At 41.7% G+C, this 14,087-nt stretch overlaps 1 protein-coding gene across 1 annotated transcript in view; it reads left to right on the forward strand.

Moving 5' to 3' along the window:
* Positions 1-14,087, forward strand: part of prex2 (phosphatidylinositol-3,4,5-trisphosphate-dependent Rac exchange factor 2) — a 94,819-nt gene that overhangs the window by 75,654 nt on the left and 5,078 nt on the right. The window contains exons 38-40 of the mRNA XM_042399134.1: positions 8,360-8,426; positions 9,233-9,423; positions 12,803-12,905. Of these exons, the coding sequence (XP_042255068.1) occupies positions 8,360-8,426; positions 9,233-9,423; positions 12,803-12,905 (361 nt within the window). The remainder of the gene's footprint in view (positions 1-8,359; positions 8,427-9,232; positions 9,424-12,802; positions 12,906-14,087) is intronic.

Here is a 14,087-nt window from a genome sequence, read left to right on the forward strand (position 1 = left end):
AACAATTGTCACATTTGAGAAGCTGGAACCAGCAAAAGTTTGAGATTTTTGCTTGACAAATAACTGAAATGATGAATTGATTATCAAAAAAGTTGCTGATTAATTATTTGTTGATGGATTTATCGATACATTGGCTTATCATTTTAGCTGTAGAGTTCTCCACATCCCTCTAAATACTGTAGCACTTCAATTGAACTTTGCTAGTGAGTCATTCATGTGCACGTGGAATAATATGATGAACACTAGCAAAACTTTAGCAGGCTACTTGCACCAGAAACATGTTTCTTTGCTCCCACCCAGAATATTTCCTTGTATCAATTGTAGTAAAGTAAATATTCCCAGCTGCTTTTCAACAGGCAGTGAATACAGTGTCTGTCTCTCTTTGTAATAGCACCAGTAGTTTTCTTTCGCCGGCTGCCATGTGTCTTTGGGCTGACCACAGACCAGGCTGTGATGTCACTCCTCTCTCCATTGCAGCGTTCCAACCCCAGGCACCTCGTTATCCTTGGAGCCCGGCCACGGCAGTGTTGGGTTAAACCCACACTGTGGGCCGGAGCCAGTAGCTGACTGACAGATAGAAACAACCCAGCACACGCAATATTGAACTGAATGAACTGCGTGGCTGAGATTCTCAAACATTTTCATGTTGACAACCCATTAAACAGACTCCCATTCCACCTAAGACCCCCATGTGCATTTTAGACCCCTGAGATATTGTTCGTTAGGAGTTGCAATTGAATTATCTACCTATCAACATTGCACGTGGAGAAGTAATAGTGATGAGAATGAATACTATAATTTTCTCTTACTGTACAAATACCGTAATTTGGGTGATTTAAATCAATTAAATTAAGGAAGAAGACAGTTGCTCATTATGTTATGGACGATCCTGTCAAGAATAAATATGCTTTTCCGTAAATCCTATTTGTGTGTGCAAGTATTTGTGCATATCATATTAAATTCAAAAGCAAGAAGAAAGCTTGCTTCCCTTGTTTTTGTCTTATGCTCCTCCACCAACGCCTTTGCCAGCGTGCATTGCGGGCATTATCTAATTTCAGAGCAGTCACGAACAGTCAGTGATACCCATGTAAGATTTCCCAGCAGCCTCTCTGTCTCTGGCTTACGCTTTCCGTACCCACAACAACATACAGTATGATCCGAGCAAACCCGTAGCTCCTGATGAAGTCACTCAAGTCCTCCGCAAAACATACGCTCACGGGCCAAATCACAAGCACATGCCTGGTCCCAAAGGAGTCAGCGGCATATAAAGCCAGAACACGCACTCACGTTTTCAAACTTTTATGAACCACCTCAGCTGACATGTACATTTTGGTAGAAGAGTTTTGAAACCCAAACTGACAGTTTCCTTTGTCGTAGCCTTGTTGTTTGCTTAAAATATCCTGCAGGTTTCTCCTCTTGCCAAAGCAGGAACACATTGTTGGGCTTAACAGAGGGGATAAAGTAATTGTCTCTCATTTATTTTTCTGTCACAAATTGTGAGATGAATGTGTACCGTAGATGTATAACATTTTCTCTCCACTTCTTCCTCTCTATAAGTAAGTGGCGGCAAGAAAAAAAGGAGGAAAGAACATGTTCTGAACAGAAAACGTCTTTTCCTTTAGGACACAGTGAGGATGGAAGAGGGGAAATTGAAAGGGGAATATAGATAGCCAGAGCAGGATGGAGAGATGGAAGGGATTTTAGAAGAGGGATAGAGATAATGGGGTGAGGGGGAGAGTGTGCAAGAGTGGGTTGGTTGGAAGAGGGCAGAGTGGAGAGGAGAACCAGAACAGTCTGCGGATGTATTATTCAATGGGAGAGATTATTGCAGGCTTTTGGTTTCATCTCATTTTGCTTTTATTGACAGGAATGTTCAGGAGGGAATTAGCTTTTCCTCTTGCATGCTCACTTGCAATTGATTGGAGGTGCATGGTACATACACATACAGCAGTGTTGAAGAGTAAAAGAGAAAATCCAGCATGTGTCTGCAGGTTGAAACATATGCGTATCATGTCCATATATTGTTGTTGCAGATAAATGTGGAGAGACAGAAAATTTGTACTGTATGCATTTGGCTTTTCTATCTAATTGAAATTTGGCAGTAGTGGGTAAATGTTTAATGTTGCACTGTGTCACAAAGCAGTTTTGAAATTTCCACATCTTATAGTACATGCCTTTGATAAAAAAAAACAGTTGATTTATGTGGATATAAGATCCTACACTGCCTGACATATAATGATGATGTGGTGGCTGAAAGATAAGCTGGGATGTATAGCATTGTTCAACAAATACTATATATCATTGTTACAGGCTCTTGTATCTCATGCTTTGTTAGTTAAACAGTCATCGGTCATCACCACACAGTGCAAGTAATTTGTGCTCATTCTCTTTGCTCTTCTAGCAGCAGCAGCAGCAGGGAATCGGCAATCACACCGCTGCAGCGCAGTTTGTCTTGATTAAGCAAAAATGCTTGATGATTATTGCAGGTCAGAGTGTCGATTTCAACACGGGAGCCAGTTCCCTCAGTCCTTCCTTTATCTCTGTTCCCCTGTAGCTGGAGCAGAGATCAATCCTCTCACTCTTGTTCAGACGTGACCTATTGTTTGGAGTGTAAATACGCTGGTAGAAGTGCCACGTGTACAACAAAAGATGATTAATGCAACTACTTGATCAAGGAATGACCGATGACTCAGGTTAGGCTTTGTTAGTTTTATATACATGGATTAGAACACAGAGTATATCCACTTCTGCTTACATTCCTACGCACAGAAACATGAGCATTAACAAAATCTCTCTTACTGCTGGCTTTGGATTATTTGTGTCATTTGCTCTCCAAGGACACCTCCACAAAATATGCACAAAGGACGAGACTGATAGATAGTGTGACATCACTTCAAGTTGTGCAGCAAGCAGACATGAATCCCACCACTTTGCTGAACATCAAAAAAGCACTACAAATCTCTAACTGTTGCTACATGTAATTGATGGTATTTCTCTTCCTCCCTGGGGCAAGGATACACAGCAGTGATTAATAGAGCAATAGCTACTGCAGAGAGTTCCCACATCTTCCGTTTGACATGCATTAGTGCTGTAAGCTTCTCAAACAATTGCTCTTCAGGATGGAGTAACAATAATGCAACAGTGCAGCAAATTTGCGAAAACTGAGATTTCTCTAATGGCTGCATCTGTAACCTGAGAAGTTTCTCTCATTGATAAAAACAGCTTATTGGCTTGTTGGATGTTTCTTAGCATAATTGATTATGAATATTCTTTTAGCAGCAGAAGGGACGAAATGGCAATTTTGATCATATATTTTTCCGAAACAGAAGTGAGCTTTCTTCTCTCTTTGTTCTAACAGCTGAAGAAGTGATGAAAACGCTAGCGTCTTTGCACCAGCGAAGGGAGTCCCAAATCACTAGAGCACTGAGGAAGGTGGCGGGGCTTCGTTCTGCTCCAGATAGTGTGCACTGAACCCCTGTTTATAAAGCCGAATAAGGCTGAGCATCAGAGACGTGCTTCCATTTATCATTTCTCTTTGATTATGTCATTGAATGGAATGCTTGATGCTTGATATTGTAAAAAAGACCTTGACTCATCTCTTTAGCAGTTTATGAGAGTTTAAAAATATCACCGTTACAAGAAGCCAAGGATACTTTGCATTGAGCAGCGCAAGAGTCATAAATTTGCTCGCCATTTAAAGCCATTCTTGCATTATAATGCGTAACTGCATTTGTGTCCTCAGTGACAATGATTTGATGATAATATGTCTTCAGCCGGCTTTGACACAAAGACCCCATTAATACTAATCGGCTTTTTGGTGTCAAGGACCGGACATTTGTTTCCTGGGCTTGACTGACACTAATGACTTTGAAAGATGGTTATCTTATCAGTGATTTAAATTGCAGCATATATGTGAAATAATGAATTTTCAGTCATTTGTTCCTTAGTTCTGCATTATTAAACCAAAAAACATGCCATTGTCACCTACATAAACTTAGTAAATCAGCATTTCCTTGGTGAGTTTTGAGGCTTTTCCTGCTGGTATATGCGTCCATATCAAGCTACAGTTGACATATAGCTGGTCATAAATATTTGACAGGAAGTGTAAATAGGAAGGAGGCGCAGGATAAGGAAATGACCTCCAGCACACTTACGCACACCGTCTTGTTGGTGTCAATGCAGAAGCATTACTGTGTGGTGTGCAAGGGCTCCTGGAAGCCCTCATTAGCCCCTAGGCAGCTCTGCCAAACACTGCAGGGGTTTGCGGGGGATTTAATAACGGTGAGTGTCATTCATCATGGCAGTGTGAGTGATTTACATAGACCAGCATTCACCTCTGCTAGTTCACACACATTGAATGTCATAAATCCCGGACACTTTACTTATGTCCTTGTGGGTGAACGCGTATGAAACATGATCCACTGAAGACCGCTCAACAGTTATATTTGAAATACTTCTCTCTCAAGGTATTTTGGGGATAATTTTTGTTTCTTTTGTACTTTCTGAATGGAGGATGTCATACTAATGTGCCCATTCCCACGCTGCTGAAAACATCTGTGCCTCAGATCCCTCTTCTTTGATGCTGCAGCTGACTACTAATGCTCCTGAGCTGTAAAGGGCCTCGAGTGTCCTATTGTCATGAAGGAAGCAGAAACAAAGAGAATTAAGTATTCTCATAGGCCCAATGAAATACAACCAGCTACACACAGAGCCGGTCATCTTTGGCCTGCAGCCAAATCCTCCATTAGAGCCTCATGTAAAACATATTGGCTGGGTGTGTGTGTGTGTGTGTGTGTGTGGTCGGAGTAGGTTTGGTTATTGCAGAAAGACTTCACCTATGGTAAAAAATATGAACAGGGGAAATTCTCTTAAGAGAGAAGAAACAGATGGATCGAAAACACACAGTCACTAACATTTTTCTGTTATACGCACTGTGCTGTCAGAGAGATGGTGGGTTGGAGTTTTGATTCCTCTGAAAAACTTGAGAATAAACTAGAGAAGCTGTTATTTTTTTAACTTTTATGTTGAAGAATGCCAGTGGGTAAGACAAGAATTGTAACAAGGTTGTGCAAAAGCCTGCGGGGGCCTTCAATGTCCTCCCATTAACGCAGGGCAGCTACAGTTCAGGCACTATGAGACCATAGGGGCTTAAACCTGAGAGCAACTGTAGATGGGAAAAGAAATAATAGACACCCAGTGGATTTTGACCTTATATATAATGTGTATGTAATGCGTTCTTAGCCACACAGTGATGTGTTTGCACGCTGTGTGTGGGCTTGAAATTTCATTTTTCATTCTTTATAAATGTTTTGAAGGTATTTGGTTTCTAAACCTCTGACAAAAAAAACATCATCAGCTCAGAAGATGTAATGCAGGTTATCTTTAAACCACACATCAATCGCAGTCTGACTGCTATTATTTTGTCATTAGAGACCTCCAGGAGAGTCAGCCGTGTTCCTCAAGCTGTGGTCGATGGTATTTTTAGAACAACCCTTATAGCCAGTGGATGAGATAATCAGTGGGTATTTTGACCTTGGTTCTACTAGAGATGTGTGCAAGAGCAAGACAATGATGTGCTTTTATTTAGTCTAAAACAGATAAACAAATTTGTGCAGATGAAGAAGAGTTGGACGCTTGTACAGCAGATGTCTCCTCTCAGACAGATTTTATCAAAGACCTTTAAGACAAAAGTCTGAGCAGTTGACTGATAAACAAGACAAGGATGAAAGGACTCACAGCTGAGGTAGACAGACAGGCCGTACCTGCTGTAATAGTCTGAATAGGTTCTGTTTCAGAGCACGGTTGTGACTTCCAATAAACTTTTCTTTAGTGTTGTTGTGTTTCACAGCATTTTGTCGCTCCACTGAATCCCTCCTCTCTCTGTTTGTTTGACCTGTTAAGAAAATGATGTTTTGTTTGGAGACTGTTGGGTGTAACTTTCATTTACTGCAGCGGTTTGTTTTTCCACAGAACCCAGGCCTTAAACGCCATACACCCACACACAGACGAGTACGTGTGCACTCACATATACACGTATGCAGATACAATGTGGATGCCAGGTTTTAAGTGTAGGAACTTTAATGAGGAAATCAACTATTTAAAGCTTTAAACAGTCAGTGAAACAAAACACTGGCCTGTTACACCTCACACAGACTATTCAGCAGTTGTGGCAATTATGCTAGTTATACATGCTCTTTATGAGACCAGCTGAGGAGGTGTGCATTCACTGCAGAAGCGCTGTATTATTTCCAGAGTATCGTGAGCATCTTTTGAATGATAAGGCCATCTTGAACCAATTACATGGGCTGTTAGCTCCATCTGAACCCTCAGCAAACTCTGCTCATAGTCATTTAGTTGCGCACGCCACAAGGTTAATTTGCCGGGTAGGGATTAAATACTTGGAATCCTTCGACAAGTGAAGCTATAAAACGGGCAGGTTGCTCATCTGTATCTCACAATAAATGTGTGTTATGTGAATGAGGTGTCACACTTATGTTTAGGGGTAAAGTGAAAAGGCACCATGCTGTTGGAAGTATAAAACATTTGCTTAGATATGAGCCTCCTTAGCCTAAATAAGTGGTAAGTGTAATATGGTGGAATCAAGGCCTTGTGGTATATATATAAATACTTGTGCCCTGAGTGGGTGCTTGTGTCTTTACTACACTGTAACTTTGATGTGAGTGTGTGTTTGTGTGTGCATGTATGTGTGTGCGTGTTCTCGATGACTTTTCATGTCAACGCGGTTGGTTTATAATCACTATAAAGTCTTGAATCGTGGATGTGTTAACTCTGCTCTGATTAATTAAAGGTGTACTATGCAGGATTTTCCTAAAAAAAAAAACAATGTATAGACTCATACAAAACTAACCCCTCTCAATTATCACTTATGACCCACTAGAGGTGTGTGGTGGTGTATTTATCTACAGAGACCTTGCTCTCTGCCTGTATTTTCTTATTATTTTGCTGTGGTCTTGATGCCTCTGGGCGTCAACCTTTGGGCAGTGGGTGTGTAGCCCCCAGCCAATAACTGTGGTTATTGTGGTAACTGAGGTTGGGACTCATAGCATAGTGACCAGGTTACATCGCTGTCTCCGTCTCTCTCCTCTGCTCCGCTCTGCTCTCTGTCTCTGTGTCATGAACATATAAAGAGCTTCAGGTCTGTGTGTCTACTTGACCGAGGGTAGGGCTTAGCCACACACATGCAGAGCAGAGAGGCCACAGTGGACAGGATGAAGCTCTGCATTCACACAAAATCTGGCAATACAGCACCTTGCCGCAGGGTTGTGTGGATGTGTGGGTGTGTTTATTTGTGCTTTAGAAGGTAACCACAGTGAAACAATCAGAAAATAATGTTTTATATATTTGATTCACAGCTCCCTCTGTTCATTCACTCTCTAGCTCGCTCAATCATTGCTGCTCTCTCTGTCTCACTCTCTCTCTCACACACACACACTTGTCAGTAGAGCTGGGGAGGAGGGGCCAACTTTGAATGCTATATGTTTACAAACACCAACCGTCAAATCCTGCATAGTATACCTTTAATTTCATTAATTTCAGGCAGAAATACCAGTCATAATGAATGCCTCCTTGGCCTGATTTTATTCACTTAATAGCAGAATGAATGCAGATGAATGAGCTTTTTGTAAACAGCCTCCCTCCCTCAAAGTCTTCTTACTGCATCTCTTAGAATTGCATCATATGTGTAGTTTTCAGCAGTGTGTGCTATATGGGTGACTGTGTGTTGTGGATTATTATTCCTTCCAGCAAGAAGTAATGGAGTATGTGATTTTATTACAAGGGGTTTAATGTGGTGTAGTGTACCTATTTTTAGCACCCTGCTGGATTACTGAGATTTGATGGAGTCACAGACTGCTGAGTTTGCATCAGTAGCACTCCACCTCAGATGGACTCATTGCGGCATTCATCCTCTTTTGTCTCCATAAAGACACCAGGCCAGTGCTGCCTCTAGTGGAGAAACAGGAAATAGCACAGAATCAGCTGTACTCCATGAATGAATGAGGCAATGGCAGTTGGAGCGATGCCCAGGACAAGAGATGCTTAGTCTGTGCTTCTGCTGAGCTGTGCCTAAGTTACTCTCATGATTGATAGTCAGATGGTTGAGCTCCATAATGAGCAGGTGGCCTACTTTTCCCAGAAAGGCAGCCAGTGCTCCTGATGACCTAATGGTGCAGAGAAGAGAACGTTTTTAAGCAATTGAACCACTAAATAAAAGACAACTCCTGTATGATTGTTAAATGGATGTCTACTGCAGTATCTCACTGCTTAATAGACAGAGTTTTGTCTCACATTACTCCCAGTTTGAACGACTCCATAGGGTGAACTGTTGTTTCTCCCTCAGGGCTTTCTACCTGGATCAGTCCAACATGCCTCCCAGCTCTGCACCCAAAGCTGCCCTCATAGATAAGGTAAGAACAGCCTCACAAAGCTTCATGCTGCATTCATGACATCATGGAAAAAAATGAGGAGTGGGATTAGATCTCATTGTTGCAGCGTGGAAGTGCTTACGCATGTAAAACAAGGCTACAAACCTAACATCAACTGACATCATGTAAGATCAAGCATAAAAGAGCTGCAGCAGATACATGTTTACTTTTAGAAAGTGGCATTGACTGTACTAGTGTGAATATATTAGGGTTGCAACTATGGATTATTTTCGTTATTATTTTCTCAATTAATCGAGAAGTTGTTTGGTCTATAAAATGTCAAAAAATGGTGAGAAATGTCAATCACTGTTTATCACAGCCCAAGATGTAACATAAAATGTCTTGTTTTGTCCACAACTTACAGATATTCAGTTTACTGTCAAGTAAGAGTTTTTAAAAAAAAAAATCACGTTTGAGAAGCTGGAACCAGAGACTTTGGACATTTCTTAAAAAATTACTTTAAAGCGATTAGTCGATTATCAGAATAGTTGGTTGATTAATTTAATAGCTACCAACTAACTGATTAATTGACTTATCATTGCAGCTCTAGAATACATAGTAAAGCTTTGATTTGCAATACATTGGCGCTGCTTATGTCATCTATAGATTAATATGCACTTATCTGTAATTACCACAAGGAAGCTGACATGAACATGTTTTCTCAGTAGGCAGCTACTTTACAGAGGACTACAGCCACCTCATAATCTGCAAAGCTACTCTTTTTATGCAGTGTTTTTTTTTGCATCATTGGATCCTGCACTAACCTCTCTTTCTCTTTTTCTGCCCAGCTGATGCGTCCCCTTAATGCTCTGGAGGAGCTCTACCGTCTGATGGAGAGTTTTATCAGTTGTCGCCGCACTGCTGCCTGCCAGTACACCGCCTGCGGGGCTTCTGGAGTGGGGCTGCTCACTGTGGCCTCTGAGCTCTGCTCGCGTCTGGGAGCCACACACATTGTCATGTGCAACAGTGGCGTTCATCGGTGAGCATGTCCTCCAGTTTTATATGAACCAACTTACAGTTAAATTATATGTCCCTGCTTATTATTTTCTTTCTCGTGACAGATTTTTCTCTTTTACTTCACTCTAGCATTGACGCTCTCCTGACCTTTAGTTCACACCGCACTTTCTCCCTCGCTCTATGCTCCTTCGTTTATCCTTTGTCTACCTCTCAATTTCATGATATCTCCATAGCCCTACACTCCTCACCGTGGGGTTTTTCTATTAATACACATTTCTCTGCATTAATTACCAGCAGGATATTCTAGTTAATAGGGCCCATTGTTTCTCAGACCAGATTAGGGACTTTTAAGTAGGCATAGCACTTTACAGGATGGAGACAGGTCAATTACTCCCATTCTCATTACGGCTGCCTAATTCACCTGCTGCTGAGGGCAACATTCATCAATGCATGAGGACAGAAATATCCTGATCGTTTGTCACCGCTGATCCCTAGTTCCAGCTTCAATCTTTCATCTCTTACTCTGCTTTTTCCCTTCACCTGCCCCCCCCTCCATCTCTCTGATACCTTCTTTCTTTACCCCATGACAGTTTCCATATCTTTTTGTCTCAGTCACATGCACAGGCTCTCACACACGCGCGTTCATGCATTCACTGGATGTGACTGATGGCTTGATAAAGTGCCGTGGATGGAGCCGCCTGGTTGCCTGAGCTCTAATAGAAAGTTCCTGTCTGTGTGACGACTGCTGCTACTTTATTAACCCACAAGCTATGTGTGTGTGTGTCTGTGTGTGTACCATTATACGCACCAGCCACAACTCACCCACACAGGCGGGCTAAGTGTACTGTGACACAGCAGGTGACAGGGCCTGCCGTATTTAGGATTATATGTGAACTGGCTTTCTCCTTAAACACTATTTTACCCTCTGAAAGGGGCAGAATGATAGGCGTATTAGACATTAGATTGAGTTTGAATCGCTTTGGTGCCTGCTGCTATTATCCAAAAATCAATGTCATAAACATTGGCAGTCAAGCTTTTATCTATAACCCCCTTACTATTGACAGAATACAAATTATATATGAATAAACTGATTTCAGTGGTTTCTCTGTATAATTTCACATGTTAAAGTATTTAAAAGAATCAGTGCGTTGCTTGCGTGAACGGTGAGCACACAAACTAAATCTGGAATAATTGAAATCCTATGAAAGCAAGCCAGTAGATTAGTAATGTGGAAATTGCATTATCAGTGTGGCAGCCTTCTCAGGCACTATTGATTGGATTAGTTGGCTTGATGGATGAGTTTTAATAACGGTGAAAGCGTGATATTTTGGGGGCATCAGCAGTTTGTAATATGCTGCGCTCCTCTCCTTTCCTCTTCAGATTTTTTTGTCCATCACCTCCACAAAAATCCATTAGAGAGGCAAAAGGAGAATTCACTGTCTGACAGCAAAACAAAAAGTTAGCACAGAGGGGAGAACGTATCAAAAGCAGAAGGCCTAACCCACATTCCACATAACTTGCTCAACCACTAGGCATTTTTTCTTTGGATTTATTCATTACAGTCAAATATTAAAGACTGCACAAGCAGTTCTTTCTCTGATATAAATGTTTGGCCTCTATATGTTCATCCCATCCTTTTGTTCTTTCTTTCTATCTCAGCATCCTGCGTCTTCTCTGTCATTCTTTCCCTTTCTTTGCACTTGTCTCTCTCTTGTTTCTTCTCATTTATCAGTATGGACTCAGCTCTGGAGGAGTGTAAATGGGATATGGGCTGGAACGACATAAAACAGATGGGTATAAATCACATACTATCTCACCAGCCTTAATGAAAAGGGAAACCATGCAGCCTCACACACAGAGAGATTTTGTGCAGTTCCTTCATCTTGCTCCAACTGAGGAGATATTTAAAGATCCTCTGTGGGTGACTTTTTTTTTTTTCCACCCTCCTTTATCGGTGTGGGAAGCTCAGAATGGGTGCTGAAAATATTCTGGGGTGGCCTGCAAAAGACATCTTTTGCAATTCTAATCTCTACTGGGATATCTTTCCGCACATGCTGGGGATGATTGTTGAGTTCATTACTTTTATCACATCCTATCATAAAGTTATGAAACTGGAACTCAAGGGGATGTTTAAATCTGATTGATTTGAGGTAATTGCTTTTGGCAGTGACACGTCCCTCATTGCACATCCGCTCCTTTTATTTTTTTAAAGTTTTGTTCTGAGTCAGCGTGAATCCCAACCATGAGAGAAGAAGATATTAAATAAACAGCTCAGATTTCTTGCTAGCCCCCCGGCTATGTTGCTCAGTGAAACTGAGCCTGGCAGTGTTGGGACTCTGGACAGTTAAATTTGCAGTGAAAAGGCTGGATCGATATACTAGTACAGCTTGTTATCATAGAAAGGTCACCCAGCAGCCTTGACACCTGACACTGGCTCTCCAAGGATTTATCCACACGCTGCCGTCTGTGTGTGTGTGTGTGTGTGTGTGTGAAGGTGAGAAGAGAGGAAGAGACACTGTATGTCTATGTATGCGCCTGGGAACAAAGTTTGCTGTAACTAATGAATCACAGACTCGCGTCAACACTCATTTTACACACATCACACTGTTATGGCGGTGAGAGTATATCGCCTCTGCCACAAGAGACATGCTGACTTGTCCTTGGACCCTTTTCTCTCAGCTGCAACAGGAAGTATCAATCCTGATGATGAGAAAACCGGAAAGCCTTCCTCAAATGCAGAAAGTCCACGACAAGGTTTAATCCTCTCTTTCTGCTCAGTCTAAAGCAAAGATCAGGGGAGTTGTTATTCTCCTGATACCGCGTGTTTGCTCACCGTGAGTGACATTTCGACGGCAAGTGAAATGATTCATTAGTGAGGAGATGAGCGGAGGTGAAGCAGGAGGAATGTGATGGTAATGACAAGGTGTCAAGTAGAGCAAAACACGCACAGGGAGATTTGATATAGTTGTACTGAATTCTGCCAGAGATTTATCATGTCTGGATGAAGCCCAGAGTTTGAGTTTGGCATGCTTTTGTTTTTTTGTGTTGATGTTTGTTTCAGTCACAGATTAGACTCTCTGTCTGCTGCAAAAACTGCTTTATTACCATGAAAAGATGTTGAGAATGTGAATAAGTGAGTGTTGAGTCATATAAGGTGTTTATTGCCACTATTTAGTATTTTCTGACTGCATGCTGTGATAGTGCAGCATTAGTAAAACAGGAAGATAAATACCGTTAAATACAGTTTTTTTCTCTAAAACTGCATGAACAGGAGCAATGTTCGTGATGTTTGTCCACAAGACATTTCAGCGTCGTCCACTCCCCTAGTGAGGATCTGATAAGTATGCAGACTGAGAGCGTATGTTTGAGCTTGACCTTATGTTTTCCTCTCTGACCAACAGCTGCACCCTGAGTGTGACACTGGAGCAGGCCATCCTGTTGGCACGAAACCACGGCCTGCCCCCTCGCTGCATCATGCAGGCCACCGATGTCATGCGGAAACAGGTATGTGTTTTTTTGTAAATGAACATAATGTGACTATGTATACTTCAGCACACATATCCTGTCTGTGTATCTCTCCTCAGCCTTTTGTTGCTACATTCCCTGCAGTGACATTTTTTCACTTGGAAGGCATGTGTGCTTCCATCCACAGCGCAATTTCTGCATCCAAAATCATTAGATAAACTGTATGCTTCATTGAGTCAAACTGCGCTGCCAAAACAGTATTAGCAATGGATTTAACAGTGCCAATAGAAAAGCTGTTATGCCATTTTAGCTGCCTTGGTCAGGATTGCTCTCAGACACTATTACTTCAGTAAGAATGCAATTTTTAAAGGCAGCCAACAGTAAGTATAACACTTTTCAATATTCGGGAGGGTGAATTAACTTTTTGCTGCTGTCCACAAGCAAAAATCCTAAGCATGCTCCTGTCTACATTACAATTTCTCTCGCCTCTTCCCCTGTTCTACCCCCTATCTGATTTTAATCTTTTCAGATATGCATTCAATGCTACTAGAATATGCTATCTGACCTAATGAGAGGGTAAAGAAAAAGTAAAAGAAACTGACTGGCTGAGAGCTTTTTTGTTTGCCTGCATTTCTATTTGGGTTAGAAGGAAAGAACTCACATTTATCTCTCACTGTGTGCACATTTTCACCCCACAAAAGGCTCCAGCCATGACCAGAGCTTGGCCCATATCTCAGACTCTCATTAGAAGTTCTGTGAGTGGTGGTTATATTGCTGTTTGCAGTGAGAGGAGAGGTTAGTCGAGAGGCTGAGGGAGAAAAGACATTTAATTTCTACACTCATAGAACTGGGCTGCCAGCCAGGAGGGTGCAAGTCTATGTATTGTGTGACCTTCAGTACTACTGTATGTGGCTGGGAAAAAAACTCATCTTGTGGAGGGTGTGGTTTGAGATATTTTTTGTTGAATCAAAGTAAATTTATCTTGTCTTCCTCCTGTTAGAATAGATCTTTTAGATTGTGTCATTTTTCCACGTCTGTCATTAGACATTTGAGTTTCTGTTTCCTTGCGTCATCGTTGACCTAGACACCGCTGAGAAGAGATTGCTCAGTCCAGATAGAGAGCAGAGGGGAGTCTGCTCTGCTGTGTTTGTGTGTCCTTGCTCTCAGACATCAGCTGATGAATCTGATGAATCTGAATATCACACAGGCTTTGGATGACGC

The sequence above is a fragment of the Thunnus maccoyii genome, chromosome 21 (assembly GCF_910596095.1).
Source record: "Thunnus maccoyii chromosome 21, fThuMac1.1, whole genome shotgun sequence".
Lineage (NCBI taxonomy): Eukaryota > Metazoa > Chordata > Actinopteri > Scombriformes > Scombridae > Thunnus > Thunnus maccoyii.